The sequence below is a fragment of the Onychostruthus taczanowskii genome, unplaced genomic scaffold, assembly GCF_017590055.1.
Source record: "Onychostruthus taczanowskii isolate IOZ18803 unplaced genomic scaffold, ASM1759005v1 scaffold86, whole genome shotgun sequence".
Classification (NCBI taxonomy): Eukaryota; Metazoa; Chordata; class Aves; order Passeriformes; family Passeridae; genus Onychostruthus; species Onychostruthus taczanowskii.
The window spans coordinates 780,176-799,232 of NW_024506552.1; the positions used below are offsets into that span (position 1 = coordinate 780,176).

At 51.8% G+C, this 19,057-nt stretch overlaps 1 protein-coding gene across 3 annotated transcripts in view; it reads left to right on the plus strand.

Annotated features, from left to right (window-relative positions):
* Nucleotides 1–19,057, plus strand: part of LOC121346893 (S-adenosyl-L-methionine-dependent tRNA 4-demethylwyosine synthase TYW1-like) — a 93,486-nt gene that overhangs the window by 50,461 nt on the left and 23,968 nt on the right. For all 3 annotated transcript variants that reach the window (XM_041425050.1, XM_041425049.1, XM_041425048.1), the window contains one exon: nucleotides 2,246–2,381. In XM_041425050.1, the coding sequence (XP_041280984.1) occupies nucleotides 2,246–2,381 (136 nt within the window). The remainder of the gene's footprint in view (nucleotides 1–2,245; nucleotides 2,382–19,057) is intronic.

Below are 19,057 nucleotides of genomic sequence, written 5' to 3' on the forward strand. Positions count from 1 at the left end.
CCTGGGAGGGTAGGCAGATCCTGGCACAGGGTGCCCAGAGCAGCTGTGGCTGCCCGTGGATCCCTGGCAGTGCCCAAGGCCAGGCTGGATGGGGCTTGGAGCAGCCTGGGACAGTGGAAGGTGTCCCTGGCATGGCAGGATGGGCTTTAAGGTCCCTTCCAACCCCTTCTGGGAGAGGGCAGTGTGGCCTGGGGTGTTGCTGGATTCACGACAGGGGCTCCAGTGGGTGCCCCCTGGGCCTTCTCCTCCTCCTCCTCTCCTCAGGCTGCAGCTCCACCTGCCACAGACTCACAATAAACTGAGGGAGGTTTTATACCAGGTGAGCTCCTGCTGAACCTGTACCTGGCTCCTGTTTCTGACCCCTGGCTGTGAACACCCCTTGTGTGTGGGTTTGCCTTTATGATCAATAATAATGCCAATAATGGGCAAATTATTATTAATGCTCACTAGCAAATGCTAATTTTTGGTGTTGCTGTTCCTGGTCCTTGTGGGCTCTGTCCTGCCTGCCTGGTGGAGCCACCTCAGGGCTGGAGGCCTGAAGTGGATTTATTTGATGGCACAGCTCAGCTGAATACTTCAGCTCAGGATTCCTGCCCATGTCCATGTGTAAACGCCATGGATTTGGTCTCCTGGATTTCACTTCATGTATCTGAGCTAGCAAATCCATCCTGGTCCCACACAGCTAGAATTGCTATTATTCTGCACTGGAGCTGTCCCAGGAACACCAGTCTCTGTTCTTGTTCTCACTGCACCCCTGGCTGCCCTCTCTCTTTGTTCCCCCTTGGCAGAATGTGCCCAGCTCACCTGGGCTTGGATCCCAGCCATGCAGAGCCCTGTGGGCCATTCCTGTTTGGGGCTGAAATCCCTCCCTTGGATCCCTTCTAATTCCTTCATTTCCCCCATGCTGACTGTGCGTCTGTCTCCTGCCTGTCCCTGGGTTTGAGAAGAGATGATTTTTCTCAGCCCCTCTTTTGAAAAGCACCTGCTCCATCTTCACTAGGGCCCCTTTTAATTAAGCCAAGACAGCAGTGAGTAAAGAAAGAGTTTGCCTCAGTATTCTTGGAAACTGAGCACTTTACTTAGGCCCAGAACATTTGGTCATTTTGGACTCTGTGGCTTTGGGTTGCCAGTCCAGACAAACTTGTTTACAAAACAGATTTTAACCTGAAATGTTCAGTTTGTCCTGGGTTATTTCGTTTTGCTGTCTAAATACACACTCAGAGAATGTGTTCCAATGGTTGACTGAGTATCCATGGTAAGTGGATTTTTCTGGACACAAAGCGCTCTGGTCAGTCTCACTCTGGCCAGTTCTTGTCCCTGTCACCTTTGGGTGACATTGTATTTTTAGGTGGCACTGTTTGGCAGCTGAACAATAGCTTCTAATTTCTTTTTATCCTCTCTAGAGAACTAAATGAAGCTGGGATTGGTGCCTGCTCATTACAGACTTCACACAAAACACTCCCAAAATGCTGTCCCCAGATGCTGGGAGCTCTGTGGTACACTGGGACGTGGTTGTTGATGCTGCAGCCTCCGGGGTGGGAGCTGCCACGAGGGGTGGGTGTGTTACACTCACTGCCTTTGTCACTCTGTCAGGGGAAAGGCTCTGTCTCCATCCTGAGGAGTGTCCCCACCCCTGGAGGTGGCACTCACTGCCTTGGGCTGGTGGCAAGGTGGGGATCAGACACAAGCTGGGCTTGGTGACATTGAAGGGCTTTTCCAACCTCCTGGGATTCTGAGGAAGCTTCTTTCTAGGCTGTTCTTAATCCCTTTGATCTTTTTGCTGATGGACTCTGGTGTTGCTGCTTCTCCCTTATTCCCCTGGCATTTATGGAAGGGATCAGCCTCCAGCCAGGCTCTTCCCACAGCAAAGGAGGTTTAGTCCCTCCAGGAGATCCCAGTGCTGGGACCAGCACGTGTGACCAGAAAGGCTCTGCTCCAGGATTTCTGTGGAAGGAGAACATGCTTGTAGTTTGTGTGTGGGTTTATTTTCTAAACACCTTTGCTATCCCTTCAAAAATGTCCTTGATGATCCTGCTGCAGGTCAGGGGACCTCAGCATGTCCAGCAGTAGGAACTGGCTGAATTTAGAGTCACAGAATCCCTGAGGTTGGAAAATCCCTCCAGGATCATCGACAAAGATGAACATTCCCTGGAAATCCTGTCCAATTCCTGTTCCTGCTTTTGTAGGAGAGCACAAACTCAAGCTGCAGATTTGTGAAAGCAGCAATTCCCTTTTCCCTTCACAGGAGGCTGGAGCCTGTGACCCAGCTCTACGTCAGTGTGGATGCCAGCACCAAGGAGAGCCTGAGGAGGATTGACAGACCCCTCTTCAAGGACTTCTGGCAGAGGTTTCTAGACAGCTTAAAGGCCTTAGCTGAAAAGGTACCCACTTAAGAATGGACTTCTAAATGCCTTTTTCCTTCCTTCTACACTTTGCTGACTCACCACCCTTTTTTCTTCCTTCTCACCTTAACCTGCTTCTACTTTCTGCAGAAGTAGAAGACTTGAGAGGCTCTAAGATGGACCATGGAGTGGGTTCTGGGTGTGTTGGGAGTATATTTCCATGGTTGGGGCATTCAGGTGTGTGAAGTGCAGCAGGTTTGAGTGGTTTTCCAGACCAGAATGTGTGTGTCAAATGGGGCAGTAAATGCTGTGAATAAAAGGTGCTGTGAGGGATGAAGAGATTATCGAATAATAGATTTCCTAACAGAGGGGTTACACTAAAAACAGGTTGCTGAAGGAAAGCTGGAAATTAAGGGAAGAGTTGTAAATCCCCTGTGTTCCTTTGCCCTGGTTCTCAGAGGCTCCCTGGAAATGGCAGCACATGAAGGACATTAAAATGTGTGTGCTGGGGTTTGGTAGCTCTGTCACCCTCCTGCCCCAGAGAAATCTGCTTTTTTCTGGAAGCTTGGCCCAGCCCAGGGGATCTGAGCACAGCAGCAAGGGGGCTTTGCCCTGTGTGTGTTGGACTCAGCTGAGCAGTGCCTGGGGCCCTGGGGTGGTGTCAGCTCAGGCTCTGACAGGTGAGCTTTGGAGTCAGTAATGAAGCACTCCTGGGCCCAGCAGCACACGAGTGGGTAAGAACAGTGCCTCACAAGCATGTCTGCCTCTCTTGTTCCTGCTCCTGGCTCTGGTGGGAGCCAGGGCTGTGTTTACTGATCTGGCAGCCATTGACATGTTACCTGTTGGGGTGAACAGCCAAGAGAGACTGTTGCTTTGGAATAATGAGTTTTTGTAGGAATAATGAGCTTTCCAGCCTTTTCAGATGATGGTGTTGGACCATTCTCTGCCAAAGGAACTTAGATTAGTGGATCTGTGAGACTCAGAGGAATTGAGTGGCACTTTCTGCTGCAAAGGAACGTGGGCAGCATGGTCAGGTGCTTTGTGTATGGAGGTGCAGCTCTCCTGTACAAAACCTCAGGCCAAACTCTGAGGGTATTGAAATCAAGTGCAAACTAAATTCTCTGTGAACAGGGAAATCTGTGGGAAGAAGTGGAGCTAAAATACTGAAGGCACAAAATACTGAAAAAGCCTTTTGGGAAGTTACTTTTGCCCATCATTTCTTTCCTGCTGCCTCTCTTGACCCTGAGTGTTCATTACTGGGAGAAGTTTCCTTGCAAACAATTGAAGGTGAAAGTATTGGCAAGTCTGTCCATACAGCTAAAAATACCCTGGTCAAGGTGAAGAGGAGAGGAGAAAGCAGCTCCACTAGCCAGGTGCATTTTCTCCTCCAAGCAACTGCACTTTGAAGGGTCCTTGAAACACTGATAACACAAGAGCCAATTATTGGTTGTTCCAGTTGAAACCCTGCTCTGCCAGCCCTGCTCAGCTGCACGAGGCTGCATCACATGTGGGGACAGCAGGAACTCTTGGGGAAGCTGCTGTTTGTTGGTTTTCTCTTAATCCCAGCCCATCCAGTCCAAGCTGTGCCCAGAACACTGAGTGCCATGCCCAGCCCTTCCTTGGACACCTCCAGGGGTGGGGACTGACTCCAACCCTCCCTGGGCAGCCCCTGCCAATGCCTGACCAGCATTTCCATGGGGAAATTTTCCCTCATATCCAGCCTAAGTCTCCCCTGGCACAGCTTGAGGTCATTTCTCTTTGTCCCCTGTTCCCTGGAGCACAGCCCGACCCCCCGGCTGTCCCCTCCTGTCAGGAGTTGTGCAGAGCCACAAGGGCCCCCCTGAGCCTCCTTTTCTCCAGGCTGAGCCCCTTCCCAGCTCCCTCAGCTGCTCCTGGGGCTCCAGTCCCTTCCCTGGACATGCTCCAGCCCCTCAGGGTCTGCATTGTCCTGAGAGGCCCAGGACTGACTCTGGGTTGGAGGTGCCCCAGCAGTGCCAGCACAGGGGACAATCCCTGCACTGATCAAACACAGGATTCTGGTACCCAAAACCTCCAGGTGCTCCTGGTCAGCAGCAGCTCTCTGTTCCCCTCCCAGCTGCCCTGCAGGAGCTGTTCTGTGGGACTGTGACTCTGGGAGGTGGTGACAGCCAAAGCACCTGGGACATACAGGCCCTTCTCCAGGCTGGCTGTGGAATGCTGCTGCACTGTGTTGGGAAGGTGTTGTTAATTCATCTGGAAACAAATACAAGTCCCAGTTTTTCCCAGTGCCTGACAACCCTTCCAGGCTGATTCAGTCCTTCCCAGGTGGAGGAGAGCTGGCACTGCAGCTCATCTGAGTCACTGCTGAGCAGTCATGGGCAGCTTTGAGCTGGGCACACTGAAAAATAAAAGTGAGCAAAGGAGGTTTATAGGAACATGAGTTGTACCTGCTGTGATCACCCTTGTGGGGTTTGGGAGGTGCTGGTCCTGCTCTCTCCCTGCTCCCTGCCTGGGGCTGCAGTGGCAAAATAATCCTCTGCTTTGGTAATCCAGACTGAAAAATGGGAGAAAGGAAGAGGGAAGGACATGGTTTTAAGTGAGAAAGGGGAGAGGGTGTTTGTCTTGGCTGTTCTCCTTCTCTCCAGCCAAAGCCCAGGTCTTGTTAAATGTGGGAGGGCCTAGGCAAAGATGGGCTTCAAACCTCTTTCCCCAGTGAGGTGCTTATAGAACTCAGAATCCTAGAATGGTGTGGGTTGGAAGGGACCTTAAATTCACCCCTTCCATCAGCCCACGCTGCTCCAGACCCCATCCAGCCTGGCCTTGGCCCAGTTATGCTGATAATGGATTTCATGCTTTTAACTGAACTTCTGCACTAAGTTCTTGAGCCTCAGTAAAAGGGTGAATTTCATAACAAATTGTTCCCAGGATGATCTGACAAGCCTCATCCAACATGTCGGGGATTAGTTGCTACATCCATTTTCAAAGGAAGCCCAGGAAGAAAAGATAAAAAGCTTTTGTGCTATGTCTCTCTGCAGCAAACAACATGAACCCCCTCCCCTTTGTCCACTGCTACTTGGAGCAAGTTTGATCCTTTCTAGAGCTGCTATCATTGAAATGATCTTCATGTTACATTTTCTGTGCTGAGAAGCACTTTTTGAGAGAGGAGTTTATGTTAAACAGCAGGTGGACTCCCAAAGGCTTTTTGTTTCTTGTCCTGATTCCTCTACTCCTGAAATTAAATGGAGAGGGAAAGGAAAGACATGAGCATGTGCAATTTAGACTGTGCCCTTCCCAAGCACCACATTTGAGTTTTGGAGCCTCACCTTCTGACAGCCTTGAGTTTGTGAGAGTGATTGAGGGGTGACTTGGCTTGATAGACAAGCTCTTGGGGCAGGCACTGACGATGTGAATCCTTGTCTTGTCATCAGGATGAGAAACCTCTGCTAAAAGGTGTTTCTTCCAGCCATTGCTGCTTTCTAATCCATATCCAGTGAGGAACGGGTTGCCAACCAATGATGAGGGTCCAGCTCAGGAGGGGAGATTTTCCATCCCTGGAGGTTTTAATGTCGAGTTGATGCTTTTTTTCCGAGATACCTTTAACCAGATGTACTGAGCAAGAAAACAACCCATGGTCTGTGAGCTCTCATCACTCCCCCAGTCAGATTTGGGATCCTATGGTGTTAGATTTGGGCTCTGTTTCCCTCAGGGTGACTGGACCAAGACACCCTGAGGTGACTGAGGAACTCTGGGAATTTGTCCTGGTTGTTGTCCATAAATCACCAAGTGTTTTCCCAAGCGATAGGGGCATTGGCTGGGACAAGGGGAATCCCCTGTTGAGAACTGGAATGGGGATGCAGTGACCTAGTGTGACAAAGTGCTTGTGGATTTCTACCCAAACACTGGGAAAACAGCTGGGTAGAAGATGGTGATGGACAGAGCAGCATGTCCTGTTCATGGTTCACATCCTTTGGCAGCAACTCTGACGGGAATTTTTGCCTTCACAGAATCTCAGTCTGGGCCAGGCTGGAAGGGAGCCCAGAGGTCCCTGGTGCCACCTCTCTGCTCAGGCAGGGCCATCCCAGAGCACAGGGCACAGCGTTGTGCCCAGAGGGCTCTGCAGTATCCCCGCTGAGGGAGACTCCAGCCCCTCCCTGGGCAGCCTGTTCAGGGCTGGGCAGTGCCCAGGGCAGAAGTTCTGCCTCCTGTGCAGGGGCAGTTCCTGGGCTCCGTCCCTGCCCGTGGCTCTGGTGCCACTGCTGGGCCTGGAGCAGAGCCCGGGCCCTGCTCTGCCCCTCCCTGCACACAGGGACAGCCAGGGCTGAGGGCCCCTCTCAGCTGGGGCTCCTCTCCAGGCTGAGCAGCCCCAGCTCCCTCAGCCTTTCCTGGGCACCGAGATGCTCCAGGCCCTCCTCATCCTCATCCTCCCAGCCTGAGCTGGCCCAGCTCCAGGAGCTCCTGTCCCTGCTGTGCTGAGGATCCAGAGCTGGACACAGCACTGCAGAGGTGCCCCAGGGCTGGGATCCCTCCCTGACCTGCTGGGAATGCTCCTCCTGACCGAGGGTGAGCAAAACAGCTCTTGAATAAGTGGCTGCTGGTCCATGGGTGTCCATGGGCTTGCTGAGCTCTGGGCTGAAGGTCCCTGCTGTCACTCATGCTCTGAGGAACATCTTCCAGCCCTGGTGTGGTGTCACCTCCTCTGTTTGTACCTCTTGAGCTCCTCATGATGAATCCTGTCCTGTGCATGGGCTGGCCTGGCAGGACTTGCTGTGCTGCCAGAGCCAGGCAGGCAGAGCCAAGCTGCTGGGACCTGCAGGGGCCAGGTGCCAATGTCCTCTCAAACAGCCTGGAGCCATGCACAGAGCAGGAATGAGCCCTCGAGGTTAATGGGATGGTGTGGCAGTGCGGGAACTGATGATGGAGCAGAACCCTGTCCTTCCAGGAGGGTCACAAAGCAGAGGAAGCAGCTCATTGGCACTGCCAGGAGCTCAGGCTGTGCCTTTAGACATCACCCACAGCGCTGCTGCAGGTCTGGGATCTAACCTTGCCCTCACGTTCTTTCTGCTTCAAGGGGATTAGGATTTCCTGGAGAAGCAGGGTCAGGGCTTACTGGGAGAGGTGGAGCAGACACCTGGGTTTTTTCTTTATTAAAAAAAGATCAAGAAGGGAAATGGTTCCCTCTGCCTGTGCTAGGATATCACACACTGCCAGTGCCTGGGTTTGGTGCTGGATGTTCCTTGCTGGCAGGTGCTAGGAATGGTTTATCGAGGGGAAGGCACGAGATACAAAACCAGTGCTGTCTCCAGGTCTGCATTTTCGCACTGTTCACAGGTAGCTCTTGTTACATTCCTGGGTGATGAAGAGACCAGTTTGATATTTAAACATTCCCAGCCTTGCATCTGCTGCTATTTACTTGACTCTTTGTTTTTCCCAACATTATCCTGTCTTCCAAGTTACCCTTGTCTTTGTGTGATTACAAACAGCATAAATACATCGAGTTATATCCTCAGCAGGTTTTAGTGCTGATTATTTTGTAACAAATGACAGGGACAATTGTTTTTATGAAAAGACAGATTTGATTTGCAGGGAGATGATTTACATGGCTCCTGGGAGAGGGGAGCCATGTCTGATGTTTCTGAGAGGGGGGACTTTTTAAGGAGAATTTAAATGTAAAATCTGCAACAGATGTTAGAATCAGTAATCAATTTTGCCACTATAAATTTAAAAGAATTTGACTCTTCTGCACAGTAAATGCTCCCACCAGCTGTGTTCTTGTTTTAATGGGATTGCTAATGAGACTTGTGGTGAAAGCCTTGGGCAGTGCAGCCTGAGGAGTGTGACACAGGTATGATGTTAATATGGAGTTACTGCTTCTGAAACCCATCCTGTCCTTTCAGTGTTCTCACAGCAATCCAAACCAGGCTTCAGCAAGGTGCTTGGCTGCTGAGGGACCAAAATCTCATTGCTCTGGCTGTGCTAGTCCCTCCTGGTTTGCTTGCAGGCAAGGAAGGGGGGAAATGTTCATACCACAGCAAAGGGATGTTCATACCATCCAGGCAAAGGGATGGGTTACTCCAGCAGCTGCTGTCCTGTGCACCTTGGGGGGGCAGGGAGTGAGGCTGGGGAAGGGAGGGTTCTGTGGCCCCCCAGAGAGCCCCAGGCACAGGCAGGGGGTGGAATCTGTGTTCTCCCCCAGCCATCATCCCAGGTGAAGCCCCTCCTCTCATTCCTGCCTGGCAGAGGGTGCCAGTGCCACCTCGGGGTTGGGACAGAGCACCTCTGCCCCCTCCCATGGCCTTGGGAAGTGGTAGTAACAGGGCCCTCCTCCTCCTCATCCCCTTCCAGCTGCATTCATCCCTTCCCTCCTCAGGCAGCAGATGTTCTCCAGCTTGCCCAGCATTTCTGCTGCAGAAATGTCAGGAGCATTTGCAGTTCTCACCCTCTGTTAAAGAGCATCTCTCCTTTGCCTGGAGCTCTTCTAGAAGCTGCCTGAGAGATGCCAGCCTTGGCTTTTAAGAAGCTTGGTTCAAACCAGTCTCTGTTGCCCTTCCAGGTTATTTATTATCCAACCACCAGCCAAGGGCTGTTTCCTGCCCTGGACTTGGCTCTGGGATCTCCTACCTCCCCCAGCAGCCTCTGTGGCCTTGGGGACATTTGGTCACATTTTTGTTCTCTGGTTGTGAACTAGAGCAGTTTGCATGGACAGGCTCCCTGAGGAGGCTGAGCCTGTGTGTGTTTTTATGGGAACTCTCCAGAAAGAAAGAACAACCCTAAAATTCTGCTTGTGGCAGCAGGGGAAACTTGGGGCTGCACTTCGCTTCCAGCCAAGGTTTTATTTGAGCCCTTTATTATGAAGCTGAGCTGATGGGGCTGAATCGCTCAGGTTGGGCCTGTGCAGGGCAGTGCATCACACTGCAGTTGCTAAATGCATTAAATCTGGATTTCTCTCCTCACTGAGCAAACCCCAGCAGCTCTCACAGGTGAGAGGCCTTTAATGGGTTCATTGAATCCATTCCTCTGGATCCTTGCATTTGGCATTTCAAGAAAGACAAGTTGACAAAACATCTGCAGGAGTGATGTGTTTGCTCATCTGGAATGGGGCGTGCCTTACTGAGACAGAAGCACTGCAAGCAAGGAAAGGGATTTTCTGGGAATGTGGTGGTTGTGGGAACACCCTCCCGGGTTTGGGAAAGGCAGAATCAGGAGCATGCTGCTTTGGAGGGGGAGAAATCCGTTCCTGAAGGGTGGCTGTGATAGGCTGTGTGCAGGGGTGCTTGGCTGCCAGGCTTGCACTGACACAGGGACATGCAGACACAGGGACACACCGGCATACTTGGATACATGCACACAGGGACACACGGACAAGGGACACAGGGACATGTGGACACACAGAGACACGGACACAGGGACATGCAGACATGGGGACACACGGACACACCAACACACAGACACATGGAAACATGGACACACAGACATAGGGACACACGGACACTTGGACACATGGACACACGGACGGGGTGGCCAGGGCTGTTCAGTGCCACGTGTCCTTTGGGTGGTCTTGGGGAGGTTCTCCTGCCCCAGGGTGACACCCACGTGCTTGGCTCCAAGGGGACCTGACCTGGTTTGTTCATTGGGACCTTCAGGGCAGGATCCTGCAGCAGGAGTATGGCAGCAGTGCTCAGGGAAGGGCTGTGCCTTCAGTGCTTGCTCGCTGATCTTCTCCCAGTTCAGCTCCTTGGGGTCACAGAGACCCCAAACTTCCTTGGTCAGGTGGCTTTGGGCAATAAACAGGCTCATGCCAAGGAGTGCTGCTTCCCTTGTCCCATGGGGATGTGGGTGCCTTGGCCCTGTTCCTGTCGACCACACCAGGCTGTGAGGAGCTGGGGGTGGGAGCTGGGTGCTGGTGGCTCTGAGTGCTGGCTGTGTTCTTGCAGACCACGTGGCCCATCTGTGGTTTCCATGGCTGCTCCCTCCCTCCAGTGACCCCTCTGGAAGCTGTTGTCTTGCAGGTTGTGCACTTGGGAGCCAAGTCCTGTGTGTTCTCTTGGATGAAGCTGCTGTTGGATTTGGCAATGGGAGAAATGCAGGAACTGCAGCACAAGGATTGAGTCCCCTCTGAAGCTGCAAAGCTTCTGGGGCATCTTGCATTGAATTCCTAGAAATTCGTATAATTGTGGTTATAATGTGGTAATTCATAGAATTACCAGGGAAGATGTGAACTGTGGGTCCAGGAGAGGCTATGGAGATGCTCCAGGAGCCAGGCTGGGAGAGCTGGGGATGTTCACCTGGAGAAGGTAAGGCTCCAGGGAGATTTTAGAGCCCCTTCCAGAGCCTAAACAGGCCTTTTAAAAGGAGGGAGAGGGACTTTTACACAGGCAGAGAGTGACAGGACAAGGGGGACAAAATCTCTTGGTGCAAGAACCAAATGAGCTGCAGTGCAAACCATCTGTAAGTGCTTAGTGCTAAACCCAGCAGGTCTGGGGGTGATGAGCCCTGGAACTGGAAGTTGATGATCCATAATAAATACGTGTAATAGAAAACAACTGTTTACAGAGCTGTACAAATGTGAGTGTGTTTGCATCATTGCTTTTATGTCCTTCTAGCTCAGGGTTGGAATTTGCTTAACAATCCTGGGGACTCTGATCTGCCTCTGGGCTCTTTGAGTCCAGCTGGCTGTGGAAGCAGCAGGATCTGAAGGCATTTCATGGACACTGGGTCTTTAAAGGAGTACTGTAATGTGAGGTGTTGGAATTTCAGGTGTCCCCTGAGCAGGCTACTCAGGTGGAGCACACCTTGCACTGTGGATCCCCAGACACCAGGACTTGAGTCAGTCCTTTGCTGGGATTTTTATCTCTGCTCCAGCACCTGCAGGAGTTCCCTCAGCCCCAGCTCAAGCTCACCTATTTACCAGAATGGGCACTTAAGATGTTTAAAGCCCATAATTGTTCTTTTAGAGCCCAACTCTTGAATTAAGGCTTTACAAAAGCACTGGGTTTGCAAGGATTGCTTAATCAATAAGATAAATTTATGTCAGGCTTCTTGTTTACACTGCTCCTTGTGAAGTCAACTGGGCAGGATTTTTAGCAATCCTGGTGGGGCTTTCAGATCTATTTTTAGATGATTTGGACAAAACCCAGAAGAAAAATATAAATCATTTGCTTCACAGCCTGCGAGAGTGTTTTTTAACGAGGTAATTATGTTTTTATGGCAGTTTAATCTCTGCTTTCATCACTGGAAGTTGCATTGCTGGTTTGTTATTTCCCAGGATAACGAGTGTCACTATTCCCATAAATACAGTCACCCTTTCCCAGGCTGTGGCTGAGCTCCTGTCTGTGCCACTCTCTCAGGAACAATCCCTTCCCGATATCCCATCTCACCCTGCCCTCTGGCAGTGGGAAGCCATTTCCCCTGTCCTGGCACTCCAAGCCCTTGTCCCAAGTCCCTCACATCCTTCCTGTGGAATCCTTCAGGTGATGGGAGGCCACAAATGGATCACCCCAAAACTTTCCCTCTTCCAGACTGATCCTTCTGTTACTCCCTCAACCCTTCAGTATTACAGGGTTATTGAAAATACAGTTTATTCTCCTTTCCTGTATGCCCTACTGCTGAGCAAAACACAGCGATTTTGAAGACTATTCCTTCAGGCCCCTGGGAAATCTCAGTGGGAAGTTGTTTTCCTGGCTGAGATTTCCAACTACAGAGATGATGTGTGAGGAAGCATCCAAGTCTTTGGCTGGGTGTATAAATAACTGGGATGGCTGAAAACTCCTGAGCAGCTGGCAGTGCTGTGGGGCAGCCTGGGCTCCGGCCCTGGGCCCGGGGTGGCTCTGGGAATGTTCAGTTCCTGCCTCAGCCCCAGCCTTGGCCTCAGTGGGGCTGGATTTGAGCTGCTCCTTTTGAGCTGCTCCTTTTGAGCTGCTCTTCACCCCCAACTCCTTTTTGCACATGCTACTGTGGGGCTCTTTCTTCACGTTCCCCAGTCTGTGTTAAGATGCTGATGTGTTGTTGTTAGAGGCAAACTTCCTCCTGCCACACAATCACTGAGGCTGAAAAAGCCTCCAGGGTGCTGAGTGCAGCCATTCCTCCAGCACTGCCCAGGCCACCACTGACCCTATGCCCACATCCACTCATGCTTTGAACCCCTTCAGGGATGGGGGCTCTACCACCTCCCTGGCACCTGTGCCAGGGCCTGACCTCCCTTTCAGTGAAGGAATTTCCCCCAAATCCACCCCGATCCTCCCCTGGCCCAGCCTGAGGCCGTTCCCTCTCCTCCTGTCCCTGTTCCCTGGGAGCACAGCCCGACCCCCCGGCTGTCCCCTCCTGTCAGGAGTTGTGCAGAGCCACAAGGGCCCCCCTGAGCCTCCTTTTCTCCAGGCTGAGCCCCTTCCCAGCTCCCTCAGCTGCTCCTGGGGCTCCAGACCCTTCCCAGTTCTGTTCCCTTCCCTGGATACACTCCAGCCCCTTCTTTGGAACTCCCCTGTAGTTTATTCTTTAGTATTGTGTTTCTCCCACCTTCCCTGCACTGCTGGGGTCTGACTGTGCCCTGAGGTGACAGGTTTGTCACTATGAGGTGACAGCTTTGCCATGGTGCCTCTCCAAGGCCTCCCTCATCCTGGCCAAGGAGCCAAGCCTGAGACACCAGGTCATGGAGCCTCAGAATGTGGCTCTGGAGCTGTGTCTGGGGCATTTTGGGAAATGTGAAAGGAGAGGAGGCTAGGCCAAGTCCTGGATTTTGCCTTCAGCTCATCCCCCTGTGAAGCCTCTTCTTTCCCACACCTGGCCAGACACAAGCATGTATTGAGCAGCCCTGAGGATGTGGCACTTGGGGACATGGTCAGTGGTGGCCTTGGCAGTGCTGGGGACTGAACTCGACCTTGGAGGGCTTTTCCCCCCTGAGCCCAGTCTGTGTCCCCCATCGTGTGCCCTTGCAGCAGTGCCTGTCCCGGGCAGTAGAGGAGAAGCCATCCCTGTGCTCAGGGGAAGGAGCTGAGGGTTCTCCAGGGCCAGCAGCTCTGAGGGAAGGGAGGGATGGGCTGGAGCCAAGGTCAGGCCTGGCTGAGCTTCTGCCATGAGGCAAAGTAGCAGCCGGGCAGGACAAGGCCCTGTCCCCTGGGATGTGCCTGGCAGGTCCCTGCTGCTGCAGCAGCTGCTGCTCCAGCCCAGGGATGGACAAGGTCCTGATCCTGCCTGTCCTGGGAGCTTTCACTGCAGCATTCCCTGCCAGTCTGCTGCCTGGGGTCTCGTGAAAGTCACAGGGACTGCGGTGGGAGCTCGCTGGAGCACTTCTGCTGCTGGAAGGGGTTTTTGTTCCACTCCCTGCCCCAGCTGGAGCCTGGCAGTGCTGTGCCTGTGGCACCTCAGTCTCCTGCTGATGCTTTTCTTGCCTCTGTGGAGTTAAACATCCACCCTTTCCTGGGAGAAGAACCATCTCAGCCTGTTAAACAGCAAGCTTGAAGTGGGTTTTGCTGCTGATTTGATAGGATCTGTTTTTGTGCTGTTCTATTTTAAGTCCCTTTGCATTGGGCTTCTTTTTCCCTGGGTATAAATTTTACATGATTCCTTGAAACTGCACTGGAAATATGGAAAGGAAAGAAAGAATCACTGGAATGTTGTTGGTGCTGATTTCCAAGGGCAAGTGTGTTAAAAACAATTCCATGGAAAATGGGTGAAGAACAGTCATGGTTTCGATTTACTTAAGAACAACATTTTCAGCTCTCAAAACAAAGCTGTTGCTGTACTTTGTTTTATTTATAGAGGTTTTTCAATAATCTGATTAATTTCTGCTGAAGTGTGAAGTAATAGATTACAAGCAAGTGCAGGAAGAGTGAGTGTGGAGGGAGTGAAATTTGGTGGTTTTTCTCCTCAGTTTCCAGTCCTGATCCCTCATTCCTGTGCTTCACACATCAGCAGGGCTGTGCAGAGGCTGAGGGGCTTTTCTGGTGTAAAATTCCAGCTTGGGAATTAATGCTGATGAGTTCATCTCACTGCAGGACTTTCTTATTCTTTCTAGGCAGGATTTCAGAGCTGGGGGTATATCAGGGCAGTTGTGTTCCTTGATAAAAAACCTGATGCAGACCAAAAGTCCAACTTTGCTGTTTTCCTAATTATTATTCAGGACAGTTTTCATCTTATCTTCAAGGCCTTGGAAGAACAAGGAATTTCATATAGAGATCGGGCTTGGCTCCTCGCAATAATTATACTTCAGAGAGACAATTTTGGTTCTTACACATTGATATTAAAGCTGAAAGAATTAAAAAGTGCTTTAAAGGGACTGCCTCGGGCTCCAGGTTCAAGAGAAGATGCAGAACCAATCCTCATCATGTGGACATCACCTCGTAATTGTATTTTTCCTGATTCTCTAATTAGTTTTTTGCCTGATTCCCTCACAAGGAGCAGGAATGGCTTTTGCATGGAAAAGTAGTGGTAGATGTGTTTTGGTTTGGGGTTGATGTTTGTTTTTTGTGAGTTTGGGGTTATTTTGTAAAAACATCCCAGTTTCTTTGGCATTAGCACTCAGATGACGGAATCGTGGAATGGGTTGGGTTAGAAGGACTTTAAAGAACATCCTTTTCCACCTCCCAGCAGAGGTGCTACACATTCCCTCTGCTTTGAGGAAAGGTTTTAAATATCAGATGAGAAAAGTTGAGCACCTAGAGATATTTTTGTGCTTAGACATACCAGGAAACACAAATCTTGGGTCATTTCAGAGCCCTACTTTAAATACCCAAATTTGACATTTTTGTTATACCCATGTAACAACAAATTATTTTCTGCTGGTTTTACACAGTACTTAACTTGGTTTATCCAAATCCAAAGAAAACCTCCCTTTTGGAAGTGCAGTGTGACTGAAAACTCCAGGCTGAATTAGAAATGTCTCAATTCTAGTTAAGCTCAGAGTTCACAGTAACTTTTGGGTCACTGCAGGCAGGAAAACACAGGGCCCAATGATCCATCTCCAGCTTTTGAACCTTCAGAAACTCCAGAATCGTGGAAAATCCACATCCCCAAGTACTTGAGTATCAGTAATTTGGTTTTGCTTTTCCTCACACCCAGACAGGAGGCAAAGAAGGTCCTTGGTATGAAGTGAGATGTTGTGCAAGGTCCAGCAAGAGGGTGAGGGTGGCTTTGTCCCCATCCTGGGGATGATGTGGGGACAACAGGAAGGTCCTGGATGAAGCCCAGGGCTCTGGAGCTGAGCCTGGGGTGGAGCCTGGGTTCAGCACTGACTTCTTGAGCACTGGAGCTCCTGCTCTGAGCTTTGCTGGTGTTTCACAGCAGAGTTAATGTGTTAATTAGCCTATGCTAATGAGCACCTTTTTAGCACCGGAGACAAAGGCTGCACTTGCACTCACCTGGGTATTACTGGCAGCTGCTGGAACAATGCTTCGTGGGTTTGTGAGTTCCTACGCAGCAAAGCCTCCTCGGGGTTTGCTTTAATGCTCCTTTGCCTTAAGAAAGAAAGCTGGAAACTTCTGTGCTCTGTGCTGAGTTCAGCTGTGAGGGGAAAAATCCCTCCTGAGCTGTGCGATGTGCTCAGCTGAGCCCTCCCTGGCCCTGCAGTGACTGTCACAGGGGGGTGACACTCACTCCCCATCAGTCACATCCATCTGGTGATGGATGTGCCCAGGGCAGAGAGAAGCCCCTGTGCAGAGGGAGGTTCCTGGTTGCCACAAGAATGGATTCATCTGTATCTTTCCAAGGACACTGAGCCTTCCCTGGTGGTGCTCTGGAGTGTGATGGGTCTTGCAAAGAGTCCAGAGGAGGCCATGGAGCTGCTCCCAGGTCTGGGACACCTCTGGAGCCAGGCTGGCAGAGCTGGGGGTGCTTACCTGGAGAGGAGAAGGCTCCAGGGAGAGCTCAGAGCCCCTTGCAGGGCCTGAAGGGGCTCCAGGAGAGCTAGAGAGGGACTGGGGACAAGGCATGGAGGGACAGGACACAGGGAATGGCTCCCACTGCCAGAGGGCAGGGCTGGATGGGATATTGAGAATTAGGAATTGTTCCCTGGGAGGGTGGGCAGGCCCTGGCACAGGGTGCCCAGAGCAGCTGTGGCTGCCCCTGGATCCCTGGCAGTGCCCAAGGCCAGGCTGGACACTGGGGCTGGGAGCAGCCTGGGACAGTGGGAAGTGTCCCTGCCCATGAGATGCACTTTAACATGCCCCCAACCCAAATCATTCCAGAATTCTGTGACCTGCAGAGCTCCTGGGTGCTCAGCAGAGCTGGATTTGTGAGAGGCAGGAGTGACCTCCAGTCCTTTCAGAGGGGCTGTTTCTGGTGAACTGGAAGGCTTTGGAAAGCTGTGCAGTCTGGGGGGCGATGGGATCTGAGATCTCCTCGGGCTGTGTTTTGGATCTTTTCTCCCTGGTGAGATTTCTGCATAAAGCAGTTCCTTATCGGCTGTGGAGAAGAGATTTTGGCTGCAGGGGCTTTTTTTCGCCTATCCACAACGCTGTGACAAGTAATTTCCAAGTGTGAAAGTGGCTTTGATATCTGCATTCAGCGCTGGGAGCAGTTGCATAACCCGGGCAGGCTCGGGCTGCAGCCACCGCCCGTGCCACGGGCACAGCGGCTCCTGCCAGCTCAGAAGCTCGGAGAATGTGTCATGAAGGGGTTTTTTTGCAAGTGGAGCCTTTCCTTGAAGAGAGGAAGAAAATCCTGATGGAAGGAGCTGCCTTTGAAGTGGTTCCTGCTCCTCATCCGGTGCTGAAAGGGCTGTGAAGTTGTGTGAAACAAAGGGCAGGTTCTGTTTAGAGCTTGCACCATCATTTCCTCCCCCGAGAGTGCTTTTTTCATCCAGCTGTGCTGTGTTTCTGTTGAGAATGCTGAGATTCATTAGCTGCAAAAATCGGGATTTCTGTGGAGGAGTCTGTGGATGAAATGACAATAAAATAATTTTATCAGTACCTAAGAAATCCATGTGAGTGTTTAGGATACCTGAGCCTAAGCCAGCAGCTGAAACAAAAATCTGGGTGTAGTTCTATTTATTTCCAAACAGGAGGACATTGATATTCTGCCTGAACAAAAGAGTTCAAGTTACAGGATCCAAGGTAAGGGCCTTGGAGAAGGGAGCTGCTCCCCTGCCCCAGCCAAGCCCGTGTGCCTCCAGCATCCTGCTCTTTGCAGGTGATGTGTTTCCTCTTCCTCTTGGGATTACACCTGGGCTGTTTCATGAAGAATAATTACATTTGATCTAGGAAAAGATGAATGTTGAGGAGGAGGGAATTAAAAAGAAATTATAAAAAAGAAGCAGCCTCAGTCCCTTGTGGTTATTGGAGTGGGAAGGGAACACTTTGTCAGAGTGACACTGAGTCCTCTGGTGAGGTGTCCTTGGCTGGGGCTGGGCCAGAGCACTGGTACATGAGACAGGCTAGAGGATGTGAGGATGGCTTCCAGGGATAGTGTCCCTGCCTTGGGAACAGGCTCCAGAGTCAGTGCTGCCCCTGTGCTCCCGGCTGGCCAGTGGCAGCTGGCCCCTTGCTCTCCAGGCTGGACCAGGGAGCCTGGTGTGTTCCAGGAGGAGCTGCTGGAGGGGGGCAGGGGTGCAGCAGCCTGGGGACTCATCTGGGGTTCAGCTGAGCCTTCAGCTCAGGGGAAGGAGCTGTGTCCGTGTTGGGGTGATCCCAGTCCTGACTCTGAGCTCTGACCATGGGCACTGCTGGTGTGGGACTGGGGCATGAGACACCCTGAGACAGAAAGTTTGGTCTTTTTCATGGAATCACAGAATGTCCTGAGCTGGAAGGACCCACAGGGATCATCCAGTCCAGCCCCTGGCCCTGCACAGACACCCCAACAATCCCAGCCTGGCCATCCCTGGACCTCTGGCAGCCTCGGGGCCCTGCCCATTCCCTGGGGAGCCTGGGCAGTGCCCAGCACCCTCTGGGGGAAGAACCTTTCCCTGAGATCCAGGCTGAGCCTGCCCTGGCCCAGCTTCCAGTCTGCTTTTCCTGTCCCCACAAAAAGCTGCCCCGTAACCCTGCACTGCCAGCCTCTGAAGGGGGCAGGCAGGGAAGCATGAGCCAGTCAGGGAGCCCTGGCAGCTGTGACAGCTCCCAGGGACAAGGGGGACAAGAAGAGCCTCCAGTGCAGAGTGAAGCCACATCTCTGACAAAATCCCCTCATTTTCTGAGGATGTTTGGATACTGGCTCCAGCCATGAGCTCCAGTGGAGGTGTCCTGCCCACAGCAGCTGGAACTGAAGCCCTTTAAGGCCCCAACCCAACCCAGTCTGTGATTCCATGATTACTGGTTTGGGCCAGTCAGTGTGTGCTGAGACCAGGATCTCAGATCCACCCAGTGGAAGGATTCTTTATCCTGAGGATCGTCCCCTCAGCCTGGTCAGGCTGTGTTTCCCTGGTGCCCTGTCCTGACACTGAAGGGCTGCAGTGCTTCCTGGGGTAGCCTGGAAGGATTTTAGCAGGAATTGCCCAAAGGGAAAAGGCTGGGCTTCTCCTGGCCAGTTCTGCCCTCCTTTGCCCTCAGGAGTTTCAGGAACAGGAGGCTGTTCCTGGCTTGCACTTTTGGGACCCTGTGAGCTGCCCCTCTGTGTCAGACTGGTCTGTGCACAGAGACACACCAGACCCACACCTTCACTGGCACCCATCTGCAGGGTTGTTCTCACACTGACTCCTCTTCCTCTGTGTTCTCCTCTTGACTGGAGTGGAGCAACAGCTGCTTTTCCTGGAAGCTTGGAGTGTGGAGCATCCCGGGCTGCTTTTATATCCTGATGCTTTAGATCGTTAAATT